General features: G+C 34.6%; 1 protein-coding gene across 1 annotated transcript in view; it reads left to right on the forward strand.

Moving 5' to 3' along the window:
- Window positions 1–23,395, forward strand: part of LOC122358818 (calsyntenin-2-like) — a 41,611-nt gene that overhangs the window by 2,926 nt on the left and 15,290 nt on the right. The window contains exons 2-5 of the mRNA XM_043258726.1: window positions 5,037–5,159; window positions 13,535–13,730; window positions 17,259–17,467; window positions 17,544–17,693. Coding sequence (XP_043114661.1) covers window positions 5,037–5,159; window positions 13,535–13,730; window positions 17,259–17,467; window positions 17,544–17,693 — 678 coding nt within the window. The remainder of the gene's footprint in view (window positions 1–5,036; window positions 5,160–13,534; window positions 13,731–17,258; window positions 17,468–17,543; window positions 17,694–23,395) is intronic.

A 23,395-nucleotide genomic window follows, 5' to 3' on the forward strand; every position in this document is an offset into this window, starting at 1 on the left:
CACACCCCTCGCGTAGGAGATGCAGTGTGTGTTTTAGAGTTTAGGAGCTCTTACATCAGGACTATGTAAGTGTTACAGCAATATTGCAGAGCGTTCATCATGTTCCTCTGTCCATAGGCTGCCGGGATTATAAGACTGGACCATATAGAGGAAAGGGAGAGAGAAAGAAGTACTATATTAAATGTTTATTTCAAATGATTTTATGCCAACAGCAAATTATATTATACACCCTAAATTGAATCGGATTAGATTAGATTGAATCCCAAAATAAAGTCAAAACAAAACGTCTTTAAAGTACATATAGGTCTGAATATGTTTCAGTCAGTGTTAATTAATAGTTTTATCTTAGCATCTTTTTTGAATATATATTTTTTCAGTGCCATGTTAAATTACACAATAATTAAAATGACAAATGTTAACTTTTTAAAAAAAAAAAATGTTTTTAATAGTTTTAGAGTTAGTTTCAATTATGTTTTCATTTTTATATAGTCCTGGTTTCGGTCCAATTTTTTTTTTTTTTTTTGAAATATAAAGTAGTGTTATATAAGGTGAAAAATTAATTATGATTTAATTATGTTTCTTGTCATATTAGGTTGCAGTATTTACAGGGATCGTGTAAATGATGCATTCAAATCAAAGCAGCAAAATTTGACAAAAGCAGAGTGGTTTGCTTGGGCCATTTTGACAATGGCGAGTGTTGCTCAACATTAAAAACTGTTATTTCCCGCTTATTTTGTGGTGGTTACAGCCCTGAGGTACTGAAATGCGTAAGCTCTCCATAACAAAGTCGTTCAATCTCACAGTGGTCCGAGCTACGAGCAGCATGGCATGTGTGTGTGTGTGTGTGAGTGTGTGTGTGTGTGTATGTGTGCCCAGAGAGTCTGCTGAACTCTGTCGTGTCTCATCTCTAGCAATCATTGCAGAATGAAGTTCAGCTCAGTCCATTAGTGCAGCCTAATGGAAGCATCAGAGAGTTTAGAGTCGCTTAATCAGGCATCTTCACATTATGTGATCAGAGAGGCACGATTTGGGCCACTACTGACCCTACACTCTGAGAAATAAAGGTACAAAAGCTGTCACAGGGGTGGTATCTTTTTTGTAAAAGCTTCACTTTTGTACCCATCAGGTTCAAATACGTACAATTTAAGCACTAATCTACCTTTAAGGTACCAAAATCTACCTTTAATCTACCTTTAAGGTACCAAAAAAGGTACCAAAAGGTACCTTTAGGTGCAAACAAGTACCTTTTGGAAAGGTACCGCCCCAGTGACAGCTTTTGTATCTTTATTTTTAAAGGTATACAATCTTAAAAAAGAGAGGATGATCCTGGTAATGAGAGGGAAGTAGGTTTGCATCTGAAAAAAAACATGACGTTTCTGCGGGTCATGAATGTTTCATGCAGTGGCGAATATCTTCTATATACTAAACATCCGTACAATAGGAATCATTACTTTACATGCAAAATGAAGATATACAGTCTGGTTTTCGGCAAAGTTTATGCTTAAAGCATGCCTAAATGTCCGTCGGTGAGGTATGAGGTATAAGAACTATCACTGATTCTGTTTTTTATTGATTTTGATTAGTCTGATGTGTTCTTGCTTTAAAAAACACATTCCCTTTATTTTGTTTTCTGATCAGGTTCGCAGAAAACAAGCATCCACATACTTCTTCTGCAAGTAAATGTGTCTTGATTTCAGAACCTTTAGATATTTTTACTGGAAAGAAAGACGAAAAACACTAAATAAAACGTAACGTTAAATATTTCCGTACTCATTCAAGGCTATTAATTTGTTAAATTATTTAAAATGAAAGGAAATTCAATTTTTTTGAAAGTTGTATTTTTAATCGTTGAAGTGTTTTTGCGTTCTCCCTATACTTTTACATTTTGTGAACATTTACTTTGTCTTAAAAAGTTCTTTAAAGAGTTTTAAATGTACCTTCATCAAATTCTTATTCCTTCCCTTAAAACACAAAAACAGTGAATGAAACTGTCACACAACCTCAATCAAATCTGCATAGGCATTAAACCACAATCGTTTTCATACCTCACTAAAAAAAGAATACTTTATTTATTAATTTCCTGTAACCTAGTTCTGTCAGTGTCTCTGCGCTCTGGGCTCATTTCCTTCTATAAGCGTTGAGATGAAAGGAACCATTTTGGCTCTAAATGCACAAGACTGTAAAGAAGCCATTCTGGCTCTGCTCTCCCACAGTTCTTCTGTATCAAAGGCACAATGAAGCTGCAGGAGAGCAGTCGCGCTCCTTCAGTGCCCTGCTGCTGTGGATAATGCATAAGAGCTATGGTTGGGAGTGAAGCTGTGAGCCTCGTTTACTAATACTAACCCTAACGGGATTCATGCTGAAGGAACCCTTCAGACAGAAATGTACTGTTAATGCCATATTTCATAAAACAGACCTTTATGTTGAAGAAATAAAAGACACTGAAGCAGATTCTCAACTTTTTATCAGAAAATCATTTTTAGGTCACTGTATTATACATCTCAGGGTCCAAACCTTTTAGGGCTGGTTGTGGATACAGATTTCTTCATTAATTTGATCCCAATTCTGATTAATTTGGGTCAGTTTTTAATATTTTAAAATGTTTAATGTTTATTATTTGCCTTGCATACACTTTCTAAGATAATGCTAACTTAATAAATAATGACTAATAAAATTAATGATAATAATAAAGAAATGTATATTAAAAAAATCTCATTAAATAAGATATGCAGTTCAAATACTAACTATATAATGGATATAACAGTCCACTTCATACCAGGTGAAGTAAAAAAAAAACCTTGCATATGTAATAGCTATATATTAAATGTATAATATATTAAAACCATATATATGAATAAAGAATCATTAATGATGATTAATTGCATTCAAAATAATATATGGTACATGGATATATATATATATATATATATATATATATATATATATATATATATATATATATATATATATATATATTGAAAATAAGTACATATACGTTTATATATATATATTTTATATATATATATATATACATTTATATATATATATATATATATATATATATATATATATATATATATATATATATATATATATATATATATATATAAACAAAATATATTTTTCTTAAATATATACATGCATATATATATATATATTATTTGTTTATTTTATTTATAAATATACACAATATATACATTGTATATACACACATATATTATGTAAACTTACTTTAGGTTAATTACCATTAATCGTTACACACACACACACACTCACATATGTGTGTGTGTGTGTGTGTGTGTGTGTGTGTGCGTGTGTTTATTTAAAATAGTCTCAAATAGTAATTTGCCTGTCATGAATAGAACAGCGCTGGTTGTGAAGTGCATTTTTGTTTCACAATAAGAACCTCTTTGTATTCGGTCACATTGCACTTTATGTTATGATGTGCGAGCACAAGAACAACTCACTGTGTTTTCTTGTCATTATTTTACTGCATATGCCTTTTTTTTTAATGATTACAGTCAATCCTAATTACTCACTCTGTATAAAGTGTGACTTGTTTTGCCATGGGGTTGAAGATTCAGCAGGAGATTCATCAGCTGATAAAAAAGCCATGCGGGAAATCAATATCAAGCTGATTGAAATAAACATTGCGATTAACCGGGGAAAGAATACATTTATATTTACTATTAATATTTTTTTAGCTACATTGCAACTAAATTCTTGCTAGAAATACCCGTTTTACAAAACACGAAGGCACTGGTAAGAAGAGAAGAGAAGAGAAGAGAGAGCATGCATTTGGGTGGGAGATTGGACACTCGGGTTGTAGAAAATCCCATAACAGCTGCCAGTGGATTAAAACAGCTTTAAGACAGATTAACACTTTATTTCCTCTGTTGTGTGTTTGAGAAAAAGAGAGACGATTTTAGTTGGTTCTGAGAGCTTTTTGATTGACCCAGAATGAGAATCTGTTACTGTGTTGATTGTAATAGTTTTAATAAATATGTTTTCCTCTCTGCACGGTATAAAGTGGACTGCCGTGTTTATCAGTCAATGAATATCCTTGTTTTCAATGTCTTTCAAAAAGAAGTCGATTTTTAGTGATTTGGCGCCCATTCGGTCTCACACCCCCATTTCCCTCATCTTTTTTTTCTGTCCTCCATTCTTTACCTCGCTCTCCTGTGCTTCTCTCAGCTTTGAGCAGCTTTAGTTGGTCTCTCTGGGACATAAAACAAGTAAATGATATGGCCCTGACCTTTAGAGGGCATGCTTTATTTCTTATAAGAAGAAAAATTGTGGATGGCGAGAAGAAGGTGAGAGCAGATCAGGTGCACATGTGTGTTGACCTTTCCGAGGTGTAATTTACAAGAGGCCATAAATTAATTACAAATGACTGTATGTTTTAATTTTCTGCCTCTATTCTCTTCAGTGGCCGGTTAGAAATCCAAAAATATAGTTTGTATATAGACTCAAAGATCAAAAAATGCCATAATACCACGTCAGAATTATTGGTTGCTGTAGCTGCCAGCTCATTTTTAAATGGTTGGTTATAAAACGCACTGATTTATGATTCAACTTCAGACTCCAATATGTGCTCGGCTTATGCATCTGCCTCAATTTTAGCCTTCTTTACTGCACACGCATGTAATCTGAACATGAATTTTCTCCAGTGCCTACAGGGTCTCAAGGATTTCAAAAACCGCCGCATTTAAAGAACGATCGACTAAAGGAGGCTCCGGAAAGTTGCTGGTTGTCGCGTGACGCTCGCAACAAACCGGTCTCCTTAAATAAACACTGAAGAAAGTTTTCCTGCACTCTTTCTTTCTTACATTTTGGATATGGAAAGTAAAAAATAAGTCAGTCCTATCAAGCACAGCTCAAAGGTTGTGAATTGATCGGCAGTGTTCGAGAATCGTGCCTTCGTGAACATTACAGGGGATGCAGTCTTGCGTTTACAAATGCAGAAGTGTTTCGAAACAGATTTAATGGTTCGCTTTTGAAGTAAATGGAAGATCGTATCTCTCTCTTTCTCGCAGTGAATAAGCACAAGCCGTGGATCGAGAGCTCATACCACGGCGTCATCACAGAAAACACGGACGTGGTTCTGCTGGATCCTCCTTTAGTGGCTCTGGACAAAGACGCTCCGGTTCCGTATGCTGGTAAGAAAGCAAGAAATGATCACTTTATAGGCTACTGGGTTTGTAGTACAGCGCTGCGCACACATCTTTCCTGTGCGTGTGTGTGTGTGTGTGTGTGTATGTGTGTGTGCGTGTGTGCGCTCCATCTGTTCTTTCTGATTATTAGATGCTTTATGCTTTTCCAGATCCCCTGCTGGTTGCCAGATCACGCTGCCAATGTATCAGATACTCCAGCTGAACTGTATTTCTCTGATACACTTAAACTGAGTCACTGCTTAAAGACACACACACACACACACACACACACACACACACACACACCCATCTATCTATCCATCTATCCATTGCCTATTGTTCCATCCATCCATCCTTCATCCATCCATCAACTGTTGTTTTATCATCCATCTCTTGTTGTTCCATCTATCATCATCCATCTATAGATCACCTATTGTTCCATCCATCCATCCATTGCCTGTAGCTCCATCTATCCATCCTTCATCCATCATCAGCTGTTGTTTTATCATCCATTTCTGTTGTTCCATCTATCATCATCTATCCATAGATCACCTTTTGTTCTATCCATCCATCCATTTCTGTTGTTCCATCCATCCATCCTTCATCCATCCATCAGCTGTTGTTTTATCATCCATTTCTTGTTGTTCCATCTATCATCATCCATCCATAGATCACCTGTTGTTCTATCCATCCATCCATTGCTTGTTGTTCCATCCATCCATCCATCCATCCTTCATCCATCCATCACCTGTTGTTTTATCATCCATCTCTTGTTGTTCCATCTATCATAATCCATCTATAGATCACCTATTGTTCCATCCATCCATCCATTGCCTGTAGCTCCATCTATCCATCCTTCATCCATCCATCACCTGTTGTTTTATCATCCATCTCTTGTTGTTCCATCTATCATAATCCATCTATAGATCACCTATTGTTCCATCCATCCATCCATTGCCTGTAGCTCCATCTATCCATCCTTCATCCATCCATCACCTGTTGTTTTATCATCCATCCATTGTAAAACTATCATTCAGTTTGTCTTGATACTTGAACTTTGCTTAAAAGTTAAAAATTCAGTCATATGCGGCATTCTTTGAATTTTAATGCATTTCATTAGATATAAATTTGAATGTCAGTTCTGCATGCTGTTTTCTGCCTCACTTCAATTGAAAGAGCACCTCAGTTCAGTTCTGAATGGCGCACACCCTGCAGTTTCATATTGGGATCAATATCAACTTGGAATTATAAAGCGTCTCAAAGCAATTTAACAAGATACAGGTGGAATTAATTTTAAAATAACAATTAGCATAGTTCAAAAAGAAAGTCTTTCTTTTTACCCTCCCTCCCTCTTTTTACCCTATTCTTTCCTTTTTCCATCTCTGATGATTTAGTGCCACTGGCGGTTTTCATTTTCTCTCCATAAAATACTATCAGATTTAACAATCTCTTCTCTTTCTTATTCCTCCTAAATAAATGAGTTCTTTGGGGAGTGTTAGTGGAGTTTTACTGGCAGAATTCTAGTCAGACAGCTGCTGCTGAAAGAGACCCAACCCTTCAGAAAGACACTGAGATCCCTGATATCAAACACACACACACACACACAAGTAAATTTATGTTTTTCCCCCTAAAAATGTATCAAAATGAAGCCATACCTATGTACGAGTAATCTATACTTTACATACCACTATTAGTGTATTTCAATATTTCAGAAGATAATAGTGAAGAATATCACCCAACACCATTGCACTGTTCGTTCAATTAACCTCCACTTTGACTTACATTAATTTTGCGTGTATGTTTCTGCAGACATACAGCCCTAGATCCCAAAAGAAGCTGGGCTTCTATAAAAGCATCACAAGTGCTTTTTGCATGAGAAAATGACCTTGCGTTGGGTTTCCAGAACATTGCTAGACCTCAAAATAATATTAATAATAAAACACACACGCTTTACCATTGAAGTGACATCTGTGCATCTCCACGGTGCAGCAGAACTGATACTGAAGCTCAGATGTTTGCTTATGTTGCTTTTAAAAATTCCACCTGTTCGCATCTTCCCCAACATGTGATTTATTGCCACATGTGACCTTTACACAAACATCCCTGACTGTATTCTGACAAGAAAATTAATTACCAGTGTACATAATACGTTCCCTTGAGAGGAACCGAAAGGAGAGAAAGAAAGAAAGGATAAAGGAGTTCTAGGTTAGGATAGTCTGATAAAATACAGCACAAGAGCGTATTATTCTTCATTTTAAATCACCAACAGGATAAATAATTCAGTTTTTACAGGGACAATAATATATATTTATATATTTCTGACAAAAAGTTCTGTTTTTACATTAAAATAAACCATTAAATAAAATAAATGACATTTTCTTAAGTCACCCATCACTGCCATAAACAATTTATTATTTATGAATCATTTTAAATAAATATATATATATTTTTAATTAACTCAATCACTGAAAATAAATGAATACAGGGTAACTTATTTTGCATACACATTAATATTGTATATTTCAAATATTATAATTGAATATTTATAATTATTTATACATAGTTATATAATTTCTATATTATTTATAGTTAATTCAAACAGACATTAGACGTCTGATGTCTGATTCAATTCGTTTTTTTGCTTGACATTCAAACTGTCTCCAACGTGTGTTAGAGGTAATGTGCCTATAACATGTAATTAAATATAAAAAGTGATTAATGGTTCTCCGGCAACCACCGACAAACTGTAATTAATTAAGAGGGCGTAATTTACGTTGAAGCGAGATTGAGTTTGTTAAGAGGGTAATTGCTGGCAGGTTACAAAACAACATGCTGAATAATTGATAGGCGTAATGCTCCAGTGATTTGAGCAGAATGCTGTAACGGAGCAGCGGTTTATAGAGAGTTGAGTGGATGAAAATAGCCAGAGGTTCTCGAAGTCAAAGGTTGCTGTGAATGCAAGATCAAATGCAAGATTCATCATGTCGTTGCTAAGCAATGCTTTGATAGGTTTTAGTCATAAATGCTATAAAGAACTAATAACAGTGTAGACAGCATAAACCAAGGGTACAGCTGGTTATAAAAGAGGATAAATCCTTTATTCTGAAGGAAGGAAGTTTCAGTGAGGAATACTAAGATGGTTGTGGATTGGAAGATGGAAAATAGACTGTCTGCCAGTGGGTGCCCACAGTGGGCACAGTGTTTTTGTGGCAGGTGCGATATGCAAGGAAGAAAGGCTACAATAGGTTAAAAAAAAAAAATTTTGTTTATTCAAAATATTTTAAAATTCTATATGAAATAAAGTAATATTATTTTGTATATTACAATATTATTATAATTAAATATTATTATATATGCAATGGTCATTTTTTTATCAAATGGTTAATTTTAATGTTAAACTCTCTCTCTATATATATATATATTATTATTATTATTATTATTATTATTATTATTATTATTATTTTGTTTGTTTTTATTTAAAATTGACAGTTTGGGACACTTTAAGTTTTTGTGATAGGTTTAACATGCAATAAAAATAGCTATCAAAATCCAATTACAAATACAATTTTATTGTAAAATGTTATTGCTCAAATATGAAATTTAATATAATTTATTTAATATAATTTAAAAAAATTATATATATCATAATAATGAACATTTGATTATAATTTACTTTATAGTATTTGTAGATAGAAAACATAATAATATATTAATATATAATTTAAAATAAAGAATTAACATTTGCCAGTAGGTGAGCACATGATAGAAAAAAATTAATTGAATAAATATGATAAAATTATATAGTATTATATATTTATATAAAAGAATAATGTTTTATTATAATAATTTTATTACATTTATGGTACATTATTTATATACATACAATATATATATATATATATATATATATATATATATATATATAATAGAATTGTATTTCTATATGATTTTCTGTGACACTTTTGACTGTCAGATGAAGAACTAGAAATGTTGTTTTTGTTTTTTAAAATCAAAAGCGACAAGACACTGAAGGGGAATAAGCGATAGAATTGAAGGAAAGCGTGAGTGACAGAGGGAAGGAGAGAAAGCATGTCAGCGCTCACTAGGCACTTGAATGATAAAAGACAGCATTCGGTAACGTGTGTGCAGCGAGGGGTCACTGTGAGTGCACATGTATACGACTCCTCAAGGCCTATAAGACACTCCGTCTCTAAGATGGACAGTAACAGAGAGTATAAATCACAGCTGCCTACGGCGGCCTGTAAACATTGATCAAACACATGGCGCTAAACCAGACACGCTACTGCATGGCTGCGTCCGAGGTTTCAGTGTGCAACGTCTGTGTAACCTTGTGCATTCATTTCGTCCGTTTTTGTAGACGTAGAGGTGTCCTTTAATAATAATGCTATCCTACAATCCTGCGCATGCAATACAGAAAGAAAGTGGTGTAATAGATTATTATTATTATTATTATTATTTTCCAGATAGCCTTTTAATGTTTGTTTGGCTGTTTAAAAATGTTTGAGCTACATCATTGGATGCCCATATCTGAAAACCCATTATAGATGGCTTTCGATTCAATAAAGCTTTATTATTTTATAAGGTTTCATCTGATAATGTTCGCACAAAAGCACGCATGACATTTAATATTAATAAAAATAGACACGAAAACATCATAATAGCATTTTTAACAGACTCTTTTCAACAATGCAAAGGCATTGCTGGACTGCGGTACATGTAGTTTCACGCAGACCCTGCTTTGGAGATTATCTGAACTGTTTCTGATTGTTTTAAAGGCACGTGCACCAAAATCATGCTGAGAAAAAGCAGTAACAAAGTACAAATATTTCATCACCTTGCTTAAGTAGACATTTTGGGTATCTATACTTTACTGAAGTGAAGCTGAGTTTTTGCTTCTAGAGAGATGTTTGAATAAATTAGCATTTGTTATTGACAATGCAGTCGACAATGTTGTGATAAGTGGGCTATACTAACTTTTTAACTCGTAACTAACATAACTAACACTGTAACCACAATAGGCCCGGTGGCACAGCATAAACTTTAGTTCTTAATGGCAATTTTTTCCTTACATTACTTTTACTTTTATACTTTAAGTACAAATAAAGCTTGAGTTGATACTTCAACTTCTACAGGAATCTTTTTAAACCCTAGGATCTATACTTCTAGCCGAGTAACAAATGTGAATACTTTTGAAACCAGTCTTTAAAAACTAAACCAAGCTCCAAATGTAAATGGGTCGCAGGTTAGTATTGAGTAAAAAAAATGCTATCTAGAGCTAATAATCATGCATAGCTGAGTAAATACACTGCAAAAAAAATGCTTTTCTTATTTTCTGCTTTGTTTCAAAAAGTCTAAAAAATTTTAAATCAAGAAGGATCTTCGAGAAAAGAATTATTGTCTTGTTTTTAGGGAAAGAAGCCAGAATTAAGTGAAACAAGTAAATATACTTCAAACAAGCCAAATAATCTGTTCGAAATAAGATTATTTGGCAAATTTTGTTCATTTTGATTAAATTATTTTTCTGAAAACAAGACATTTTTTTACTTGTCTAGAAAATCCTTCTTGATTTAAGAATTGTCCGATATTTTGGCTGGAAAAAAGGCATAAAATCTAGTCTAGAAAAGCATTTTCTACAGTGTAATAATTTGTTTTTGATGTCAAAGGTCGCATGTCTCATCTTAACTCAAACTCATCATTCACTAGAAGCCAGTTGAATTAGACAGATGGCAACGTGTAAAATGAAATGCTCTTAATGTCGATAAAATATTGAGAAAACATCTAAGGTAAAAAAAAACAACAACAAAAAACAACAGCAACGTTTCATTGAGTAGTGAATTATCGACTGCAGAAAGCAGCACACGATTTTCAGTCGCCAAAAACAACACTGATTAAATAAAAACGATGCATAAAAACACGACACGTTAAAATATGTGTAAATTTTAGATTCGATTTTAAGAGTTATATATTGCACGACATTTGCAATGTAGCCGAAAACAAAAGAATGATACGTAAATACGGTGTTTTCTGAAGTAAAACTGTTTGAGAGACACTGGTTTAAAGAATATCGTGATGGAAATGCTTTGGGAGATGAAGTGAGAGAAGAAACAGATTGTCTGAGGAAGACTGGAGGAGAAGATATGGGCTGGATTTCTATTGTTCAAGGGGTTTCTCTCTCTCTCTCTCTTTCTCTTTCTGAGCTTTGTGTTCAGCTGACAGCTTATTGGAAATACTGGAGAGCATGTCAATCACAGACGTACAGTGTGTGTGTGTGTGTGTGTGTGTGTGTGTGTGTGAATCCTTTTAGTGATCCAGCCTTCAATTCATGCATTCCATACCGATTTTTCACACCATCATAAAGAATGTTGTCATGTCCATCGCTATACCCATATTTATGACTATAGCATGAATATATAAAACAATACATCCAGACATGGATTTATATGTCCGAACTACACATTCTCTGTACACGTCTTTGCACAAACCATTGTGTGTTGCTGTTTTTTCGTGCATTTAGTAGCTTTTAACCGAAGCGACTTACAAAAGAGGAAACAATTTATTTCCGATCATGCAGGTCGTATAAAAAAAAAGAGAGAATTAAAACAAAATTGGCATTTGAAAAACGCACAGACCGACCATTTAAGAACACATGCTGCGTGAACGCCCCCTTGCTATATCAGTGTCACTGCATTTTGATGAAAGCAAAGCTGAAAAAACAAACAAAAAAAAAACCCTAAATGCTTTCTTTTTTGCATTATTATGCATTATTATTCGGTTTCGGTCTTATGCATTCGCACATGCACAAAGATAGCCGATGAAAGATTGTTAAATATTATTCAACAAAGGGATTGCTGCTTTGTGCTCCATCTCTCTGTTGTTTTGTATATGTAGGTTTATTCTGAAGATCAAAGAGAGGAGAGATGGAGAATATTGTTATCTGTGCTGGACAGCAGCACTGTTTTACACAACACACACACACACACACACACACAGTCATTTTAATAACCACATTTCACCAAAAGTGAGGATGTTCGCTCATGCAAAACTCATCAGCATTGTGGGCGGCTGTTAGGATCTTGCTCCCCATTTACTACGGTGTTTCGTGGTTGCTAAGCTCTCGTAGGTGGTTGCTAGGTGGCTTCTTACTAGCCAAGATGACCTCCGTATGAGGTTTAGCGGTGATGTCAGCTTAGCTAACATTATAAGCGGACCTCAAATAGATATTTACTTTATATTTAGTCATTTAGCGGATGCTTTTATCCAAAGCGACTTGCAAATGAGGACAATAGAAGCAATCAAAACCAACAAAAGAGCAGTAATGTGTAAGTGCTGTGAAAGCCTCGGTTAGTCTGATGCAGTACATGTAGCGAGGTTTATAATAAAGAAAAAGAGAACAATTAGAAAAAGAATACGCAATGCTAGCTTTACATTTTTTTCAATATAAATATAAAACAATCGAAAGGAAAAAAAGAATAGAGAATGCTAGTATACTTTATTTAATAATAAAAAAGGAAACAAGTAGATAGAACAGAAAAAGAATTGAGAATGCTAGTGTTTTTTTTATGAAAACAAGTATAGAAATGTATTTTTCTAAAACAAACAGATAAAATAGAATTAAAATAAAGAGTGCTATAGAGCTGCAGGCCAAATATTAAGTTATTGCAATGTTTTAATGTTGCCGCATTTATTTGATCAAAAAATATGACAAAAACAACAACACTATTGTGAAATATTATTACATTTTAAAATAACTGCTTTTTAATATATTTATTTATTCCTTTGATGCTGAATCCTTCGAAAATCAAATATTTGAATTTGCTATTAGATTGCAGTTATTAAGAAAGGTTCTTATTATTATCAACGTTGAAAGGTTTTTGCTGCTTATGAATCGAGTAGAAACCATTATGCATTTTTTCAGGATTCTTTCTTAAAAGTCAAAAAGAATAAAATTCTACACTGTAAAAAAAACCGTACAGGATTTTTAACAGAAAATAAACTGAAAATGCTACAGTAAAAACCTGTTAAATGGTTAACGGTAAATTCCTGTAAAATTTGACGTTTACATTTTTTAATGTTTTTCTTATCAGTTATGTTTTTAGGGTTGTATCTTACATGTAATGTTGCTAAATTAACGATTATTGCATATTTCAGTTTAATGTTTGCGTAAATGACACTGAGCGCCTAATATATATATATACGTTACTATTTAAAACCGTAAAACCTGTTACCGTATTTTTTACGGCAGAATTCCGGCAACCACAGCTGCCAGTAAATTTTAGAGATTTTTTTTTACAGTGTAGACAAGTAAAGAATTCTCCCACTTTTAGATCCGAGATTTCATCTGTGGTCATCTCTCTCTGTAGGTGAAATCTGTGGCTTTCACGTGCAGGGTCTCAGCGCTCCGTTCGAGGCCGTGGTTCTGAACCGTACGTCAGGGGAGGGCCGTCTGCGAGCGCGTGGACTGATCGACTGCGAGAGACAGAGAGAGTTCACCTTCATCATTCAGGCTCACGACTGCGGCACGGGGCCGGAGGGACACGCGGAGAAGAGATCACACAAGTCAGTGTGTGTTTGAATAAATGCATGTTCTCCACCTCGGTCTGATTCATGTTTGTGACGTTTTGAACTGAAAGGAACACGGCGAACTATTTTTAAAATGATTCATCCGTGCTTGACTCGCCTCCCTCGTTATTCGCATTTTCTTCTTAGATGTTTATTTTCCTGCTTTGAGAAGTTCCCTGTTTTTTTGTGCCCTTTTTTTGAGTCACGCACCTGCTATAGTCGAAACTTTTAAATAAGGCGTCTTTAATTTATGACTCTCAAGAAGTCTGCATGTATTTGTCAAAAAATACAGTAAAAATAGTCATATTGCGAAACATTATTATAAATTCAAAATAATGTTTATTGCTATTTAAATATATTTAAAAATGTAATTTATTTCTGTGATGCAAAGCTGAATTTTCAGCATAATTACTTCTTCAGTGTCACATGATCTTTCAGAAATCATTCTAACATGCTGATTTAAGAAACATTTCTGATTATTATCAATGTTACTTAATATTTTAAAACATGAAAACAATATTAAAACATTTAAGATAGGTTAAAAAAAATATTAAGGATGCTTTAAATTGATCAAAAGTGACATTAAAAGCATTTATAATATTCACAAAAATCCTTTCCAAATAAAGCAAAAACTCATTTCAGAATTGATCCTACAGACCAGCGTTATTAGAAAATGAGTACAATATTAAATCTACATATCTGAGTGATTTCGGGAAGGATCATGTGACAACAAAGACTACAATAATGATGCTAAAAATTCAGCTTTGCATCACAGGGATAAATGACATTGAAATGACATTAAAATATGAAATTATCAGTTTCAAAAATATTCCATAACTTTCCCATACGGCGAGCATAAGAGAGCGTCTTACATTAGTGTATATATACAGTATTTCAATGTTTTTTTCGTATCTTAGTACTGACTATGAAAAGCAGGTGTCTGACCTTCAGGCATTAAAAGCTTTTAAGAGCGCTTGCTAATGAACGCCGCACCTGTTTACCTGCAGACTGAAAGCTTCAAACAAACACGGAGCCAAAGACGCTTTCCCTGTAGATACCCGCATAAAGATGCTTTAACGGAGCTAATGCAGCGAAGCCCTTTGAAACAAAATGACATAAAGACATTTGTGAATGAGTGAGAAATGAGGTTAGCGATGAAACCGTGCAGCAAAAAAAAAAGAGAAAAGAGAAAACGGGACCTTCCTCATTACTCTGTATCTCTTTAATCCACACAGGATTAGTGTATCCGGCTTCGACAGCTCGGATCTACGATACAACACACACACACACACACACACACACACACACACACACACACACACAAAGGATTAAATTGAGATATTAGACTCTAAAGGGCAGTAAAGCTGCAAAATCACACCGCTTTACTAGAGATTTCGTGCCTAATGCATACATAAATGTGTTTGCGTATGTTCTGGTTTTTAACATCATAACGCAGATTAGCAGGGGTGTTTGTAATCCCGTCATTTGTCAGACGAGCCGTTGCCCTTTGCGAAGCATTACTCACTTTTCATGCTGTCTTTGACGTGAATGATGCAAGCTTGTTATTTCGGTATTTTCAGCTCGCAAAAGTGTGTCAAGACTGGCCGTGAGGATACCTGGAGGCGCTTTTTTTTTCCCCCCCTTTCGCGCCTTTTATATATTTCTCTCCCTGAAGACTTTTCCGAGACTTTATAATGACCTGCAGGAGAGGGAAATCGCAAACGAGATCTCTTTAGTATGTTCACCGCTCCTTCTGGACAGTGATGGAGAACGAACGGAGACGTCTGAAGTGTTTTAGACTCTTCTCGAACAGAGAGCGCTAATTAGTTCAGTTCTAACTCATTTCTAATGGGTTAATGTAATTATAGATAGAGAAATATAATAATTATAGACATAAACATATCAAGGGCTGAAGCACAGGTGACTGTATTGGCAAAATGTACATAATATTTGCCAAAACGACACGGACGAAAATAATCTCAATGTAATTCAGTTGACCTGAAAATGTTCATTTTAGATGCAATTCCAATTGCTTTGACTTTATTGCTGGCAGGTCCCCTAAAAACACACATTTAACTCAGCTGTCAAATCTGTGGCGCACTTATTATGCCCTGTTTTCATAAAATCAAAGTAAAATGCATCCGTGCATTCATGCTTCTTTCATATAAACACAACCTGACATATAGTTGCTATTTTAGTAGGTCTATAAAAACACGTAGAGAATGAAATTGAGAATTTAGACAAGAGACACGTGCTTTGAAGAAATGTTTAGATTACTCTCCATTTAATTCCATCACTGTCTAAGAGGAACGACTGATTTTCTGTTAATTAAAATAAATCTGAAAAAATCATAAATAGAAGACGAAATACTTAAGCTTGAAAAAGTTCAAGTTGCAAATGTTGCTTTAGCAGCTAAACGAAATAGCTGAAACACAAAAAAGGTTAAAAACTAATATTTATATGGAAATAAATGAATTAAATTTAATTAAAAGAACGAGCAGTTTTTAAAACTTAAATGAAAATAAAAGCTGAAAGTATAAAAAATATTCCAAATATTAATGAATAGTATAAAGGTATATAAATAATGCTAAAACAAAAATGAAATCTCATTTGGGAGATTTTTGTTTGAAATGTAATACTGTGCTCAAAAATATTTTTAAAAGTATTACATTCTGAAATCAACTGCATTTAACGGAAACATGCTTAAAGTAATAGTTCACCAAAAAAAAAGAAAAAAAGATTTGAGGAAATGTAGAATTACATAATTTGCTCATCAATGGATGCTCTGCAGTGAATGGGTGCCGTCAGAATAAGCATTCAAAGAGCTGATTAAAACATCACAATAATCCTCAAGTAATCCAAACCACTCCAGTCCGGGCTTGAAAAACAAAAAGCTGCATTTTTGTAATAAACAAATGCACGATTAAGATGCTTTAAAGTGAACATGATGCTACTGGTCTAATTTAATTCAATGATCTATGCTAAGCTATGCTAAAAGTGCTATTGCCAGACCCGAAGAAAACAGTAAAACTCAACTTATTAACTCTGGGGGAGTTGGAGAATAAGCCGAGTTGTTTTAAAGGTACATATTAGTACTTAAAGTGTACATATTTAAACCAATTAGGTACAAAAGTGTACCTTTTGAAGAGAGTGCTTCCCAGTGACTTTTATACTTTTATTTCTGAGAATGCACCATTGGCAGATTATTGTCCTTGTTTCAAGCAAAAACGCATTTAATTTTTACTAGCTTTTTCTGAAAACCTATAATTTTTACTTGTTTAAGAAAATCTCATTTTTAGATATCTCGGCTCAAGGCAAGACAACGAAATCTAAGCCAGAAAAGCTTTTTTTTTGTTTTCCAGTGCAGTGCGACATTTCTCCCAATCAGTTCCAATGAAAAACCGAACTCATCTTCATCTTAGATGACCTGAGGTTGAGTGCATTTTCTCCACGGAGCCTCCTGGAAAATGAAAAAGCAATAAAGACCTCTCTCTCTCTCTCTCTCTCTCTCTCTCCGTTTCTCAGGGCCGTGGTGCGTGTGCAGGTGGGAGACGTGAACGAGTTTTCTCCGGTGTTCGCTCAGTTGGAGTATCACGGCTCGGTGACGGAGGGCAAGGTGTATGACAGCATTGTGCAGGTGCAGGCGTCGGACCAGGACTGCTCTCCTCAATACAGCCAGATCTGCAACTACCAGATCACCTCTCAGGACGCAGCCTTCGCCATAGACCGCAACGGTTAGCGCGCAAACACGCGGCAAACGCGTGCACTCAGACTGTAGTTACACGTGTGTGTGTGTGTGCTTGTGCGCAGGTAACATCAGGAACACGGAGAGCCTGAGCTTTGATAAGATGTCGCATTACAAAATCCGCGTGACGGCGCTCGACTGCGGTCAGAAGAGAGCGGCGCGGGACGCCGTCGTGCACATCCACGTCAAGCCTGTATGCAAGCCCGGATGGCAGGGTGAGACGCTTCCCAGTTACCAGTTTGTGCACTTTTGGAAAGCTAACGTACTAAACTCTCCGGTGTTTTCTGTGCACTCTTGCGTAAAAAGGTACAACACTGTTAGTGGCTGGCACCCTGAGGTACACAAGCTAAAAGGCGCCTTATTTACTCCTAAATGGTACATTTTAGTACCTTAAAGCTATGTATTAGTAATTCTAAAAAACATAATTTTAACTTTTTAAAGTGCCCTGGAATCATTTTGTAACTTTTTTTATGAGACTGTACAGCCAGACTGCTGTTTTATTTTAGTTGTTTTTATTTATACTTTACGATATTATAATATTTATGAATATATTTATTAGTTAGTTTGTATAAATAACAGTTTCTTCTTTATAATTTTATTATTTACTTAAAATGAATTGTGATTAATCCAAAATAAAGTTTTGTTTACATAATATGTGTGTGTGCTGTGCATATTTACACACACACACACACACACACACACACACACATATATATATATATATATATATATATATATATATATATATATATATATATATATATATATATATATATATATAAAAGCAAAAATATATATATATTCATGTGTAATATAAATTATATAAATATATACATGTAAATATTTTCAATATATATAAGTGTGCCTTTTAAAAATATACAAAGCACACACACATATATTGTAAACTAAAACATTTATTTTAGATGATTTCGTAATTAATTATTTGACAGCACTACTTATTTCATGAACAATTTATTAATTGTAGTTTTTATATTGTAATTTTAGTCACTTTCAATTTATATTTAAGTGCTTAAACTTATTTCAGTTAGTTACCAAGGCAACATTTGTCATTTGCGTAATTGATTTGCTTTGATCTTTAATTTAATTATAATAAACCTAGCCTGATATTGTATAGAACAGATGGCTCTTTAACAATAAAGCTCAGACATCCAACAGAGCATTCAGATTCAAATCCGTGAATCACTGAACTGAACTGGTTCACTAAAAAGAATCATCCGAATAAACAAATTCCTGAAACAAATCAGACATCCAAGCATTACTGGATTACTATAGTGAGGAGAGTAATCTAACACTAGTGTGCATGTTCACTTGTCCCATTAATATAATGAATCAATATAATGAAACCTGGCAATCAGGTGCATGTTCAGTACTAAAATGCACAAAAAGGAGTAAACAAACAAAATACAGTTCTGGTAGAGTAATTACAGACTTTTCTTATGACGCACACACACGCACACACACACACACACACACACAGAGGCTGGTTTTATGCTTTGAATTTCCTGTCACTTCCTGTCCATCTCTTTCTTTCCCCTTGAAGCTATTTTTGTTTGCTTTTAAACTCAATATAGTATTGACCCCCTCCGTCTCTCTGCATCTGTTTTTTTTTCTGTAGGTTAGTGCTTTTTCTTGCTTTTGATTGCCGCGGGAGGCTTGCATCAGAATTAACACACACACTTTCATATGATAGCCAGCATGATGCATTACGCGGTTCTTTGAAAGCTCCCGGTATCAGTTTTACAAGCTAAAGACGTGACGCATCTGAAGCAGAGTTGCTCAACTGGTTGCGTAAAAAGGTCTGTTATGACAGAAAGACAGAAAAAAATGCAAAGTAAAAAAACACACTGCAAAAAATGCTTTTTTTTAGCTTAGATCTCGTTTCTAGACAAAATATCCAGAAATTCTGGATTTTCCAGACGAGTAAAACTTATAGTCTTGTTTTCAGAAAAAAGTAAAAATGAAGTGAGTTTAAGCAAAATAATCATATTTAAAACAGAAAACAAGATTAATAACCCCTTTTCCCAGCAAAAAAAAGTGCTTAATTTTTTTTAAAAAATCCTACTTGATTGGTATTTTGGCTGAAAACAAGACTAGAAAAGCCTTTTTTGAAGTGCATGCATGTAAACGGGAAAAGAAAATTCTTCCTCATTTATTAATTTGTCAGTTGGAGACCATGGGTCAGATTTTATTTTAGCACAAATTTATTTGAGCACAAATGTCCTTATTTTTGTGAACTGCATTTAAAGTAATTGCTAATCTTTTCACTTTATATGTGGATTACGCAGAAAAACCTAAAAAGGTTTAATTCCGATAAACTGAAAATATACTTAGCATATAATTATATATTTATATAATTCATTTACACCAAAAAAAGGGTTAAATCATGCAAAAATGAACAGATTTTTTATGAACATAAATCATGCAAAAATTAACGCATGTATTTATGAACGTAATTTCAGAACGTAATTGCTGCAATAATAGTGCACTATCTGTAATGACCCTGTTAGTGCATTTCCTTAAAAACAGTTCTTTGAGGACATTTTTATTGACCACAGCTTCAATTATTCATGCAAAGCTTGGCGTTTTAAAACTTTCGACGCCAGAAACTCAGCTTCCTTTTAGCATTTGATTCATTTAGAAACATTCAGTCTTAACGCAAACTCCAGCGAGCTTTGGTATAAAAGCAATCTGGCCTAGTTTGCAGAAATCAGCTGCTATCAATATCATATGCTGTATTAGGCAAATTATAACGCATTTCTCGTCGCTGCTCGTCTCTGCAGAAGTTGCCTTTGTTAAGCAGCTTCCATCTCTCTCAGTCTCTTCACTGATACGAGAGCAGTCGGCGCATGTTGAGAAGTAAAAAGCAACAAAAGCATAAAATTATGTTAAAAAGCTCTTTCCATTTTTAACATCTCCTCACAAGAGTTGTTTCCTGGATACAGCGGTGAACAGACGCTGCCCGTTCTCGGTCGTAACCCAAGTTTAAGCGCAATTCAATTCTGTTTCTTGTAAAAACAAACAAAAAAAACCATCTGTGAATGTGAATTGTAAAATAGACAAGTCAACATTCAGACTATATCAGTCAAACCTATTTAAAGCGATAGTGCATCCAAAAAAAATTGACATACACTCTCGTGTCATTCCAGGTCAAATCTGTACGATTGATTTGCTTCTTCCCGTCGAACTTAATTTGACTATTTGAAAATATATATTCTTTAAAATACTCTTTTAAATGGTGATGAAACTCATTTTCAAGAACTGTCCCTTTAATGCTTGTTTCTGGTCTTATAGTGCAAAAAAAGCTAAAAAATAAAAAAGTTCATTAAAACTCTCCTGTCAATAACTCAAATTTTTCCTCCACTTCAACTGCCTTTTCACCATCCACTCAATTCCCAGTGGATAAAATCAAGTAAACCTTTGGTCTAGAGTAGTTTGTGTCTCCCAGAATGCACTTTGATGTGTTTCTGATGTGACTGTCCCTCAGGTGAGTTTGGAGACTCAAAACATGTTCCTCTTTACCCACACACACACACACTCACACACACTCACACACACTCACACACACTCACACACACACACACACACACACACACACACACACACACACACACACACACACACACACACACACACACACACTCACACACACTCACACACACACACTCACACACACACACACTCACACACACTCACACACACACACACACACACACACACACACACACACACACACACACACACACACACACACACACACACACACACACACACACACACACACACACACACACACACACACTTGGTAGAAGCTTCAGGCCAATTCTTTTCCAGCCCACTGGATGATGACAACTTGAGTAAAGGCCATTTTTTCACATCTGACATAAAAGCATGAAGGAGAGAGAAAAATAAATAGCTCCCCGTTGTGTCTCATAAGCAAGGGTGAATAATTCAGCAGGGGTGGACATGCACCGTCCACACACACACACACACACACACACACATTGTTGTTACCTTTAGGCTCCCTCCATGCATAAAATAATCATTTTCTGCTCCAAATTCCCAAACCCGGCAGCTCAAAATGTGTTTGTGTGTGAGCTAATATTTGTGTGGTCTCTACGTGAACGCATGTTTACACAATCCATTTAATACTGTCCGCCGTTTTAATTTTTCACCCATAAATTCATGTTAAATAACCACTGGCTGCAGAATTCATTACAGCCGCAAAAGTAGCCTGGAAAACGTCTCACCAGACGCACAAAGAGCTCTGGGTAAAAAACAAACCCTCAAATATATTATAAATTAGAGCTGAATAAAACAAAAAGACAAACAAATGGCCTTGTTCAGGTAGTTCGTAATTTTTCACTACTTGTCATGTTTGCACTCCGAGAAATACCACAGACGTGCTGTGCTGAATATATTATTATATTTAATATTTATGTAGGGGTGAACCTACTAAGCTGTATAGAATACAAAGTTAAGTTAAAATCATAAATGAAATAACGTAAAAAACAGTTTAAGCGAAACTTAAATACATGAGGTTTTGATTATAAGGCAAAAGTTTATATTTTTATATATATTTATATATATATATATATATATATATATATATATATTTATAATTGCAGACATTTTACTGCCCTGAAATTAGCACAGTTATGTTGATTAAATGACATAGCAAACACCAAAATCATTTCAAAACCATCCTACAACCTGACCCAACTAATTATAACCATGAAAACTTCAACAACAAAAACTCTAGTCCATCCTGGCCTTTTAAACAGGAGCTTTTAACATTACCAATCAGTCAAAGCATGCTATACTCTCAGAAATAAAGGTACAAAAGCCGTAACTGGTGTACCCTTTCAAAAAGTACATGTTTGTACCTAAAAGGTCTATTTTGGTATCTTAAAGGTGCATATTAGTACTTAAAATATGCATATTTTAACCCTAATAGGCACAAAAGTGTACTTTTTGTAAAGGTACTGCCTTTTGTACCTTTATTTCTGAGAGTATAGGAACTAATAATCAGCTCATGGGTCAACCAATTATTAATGTAGTCCCAACACAAATTGAGTAAACTTTACTTTTACATATTTAAGCAAACTAAATACAATTACTCCAAAAAGGTCTATACGAGACTTTATTTATTTTTTCACAGAACGTCTTGTTTTTTTACCCGTTAACAACCGCCTATTACCACGAGTGAGAGTTTTGTGACAATGCAATGCTGAAATATGTAACAAAACAGCTGTCACGGGTACAAATCCAGCATCTGTTGGATATCTTTCCGCCCGACCTGTGTGCAGTTGTTTCGATGCTTAATAATGACATTTTTCTTTTAAATATCTTGTATCACATCAGATTATGGAAGTAATTGACTCTAATACAGCGGTCTATAATGATTTATCTAGAGCCGATCAAAAAGTACATGTTTATACATTGGGGTAAAACAGCTTATAACATGGTACCTTCTTTAAAAGGGTTAACAATAGCACTATAAAGAATACTCTAAATGCTCCATTTAGGGCTAAAGAAGATACAAAGGTGACAGTTTGAGCCAGTGTTAAGCTGCTATATCCCTAAAGGTACAATTTTTGCATTTTTTTTTTCTGAGACTGCAGGTTCTATATTATAGAAGCCCTTTTATGCCACTGAAAACAACAAACAAAAAGGTCATTGTGATTTTTCTCAAAAAGACCGCCCTCCTTAGTTACCGTTGTTGCGCGGCGACAAGCGATGATGCTCTCAAACTACGCGCGTGTTCTCGCACAATAAAACAAATACATCGCAGAGCAAAGAAAACACCGCCAGAACAGACAGATCAGGTTACTTCTGATATTAAACGAGGTCTCGGGACTCTCAGCTTGTAAATTGTGTCATTTTTAAATAAACTGAA

Source organism: Puntigrus tetrazona, chromosome 15 (assembly GCF_018831695.1).
Source record: "Puntigrus tetrazona isolate hp1 chromosome 15, ASM1883169v1, whole genome shotgun sequence".
In the NCBI taxonomy this organism is placed as follows: domain Eukaryota; kingdom Metazoa; phylum Chordata; class Actinopteri; order Cypriniformes; family Cyprinidae; genus Puntigrus; species Puntigrus tetrazona.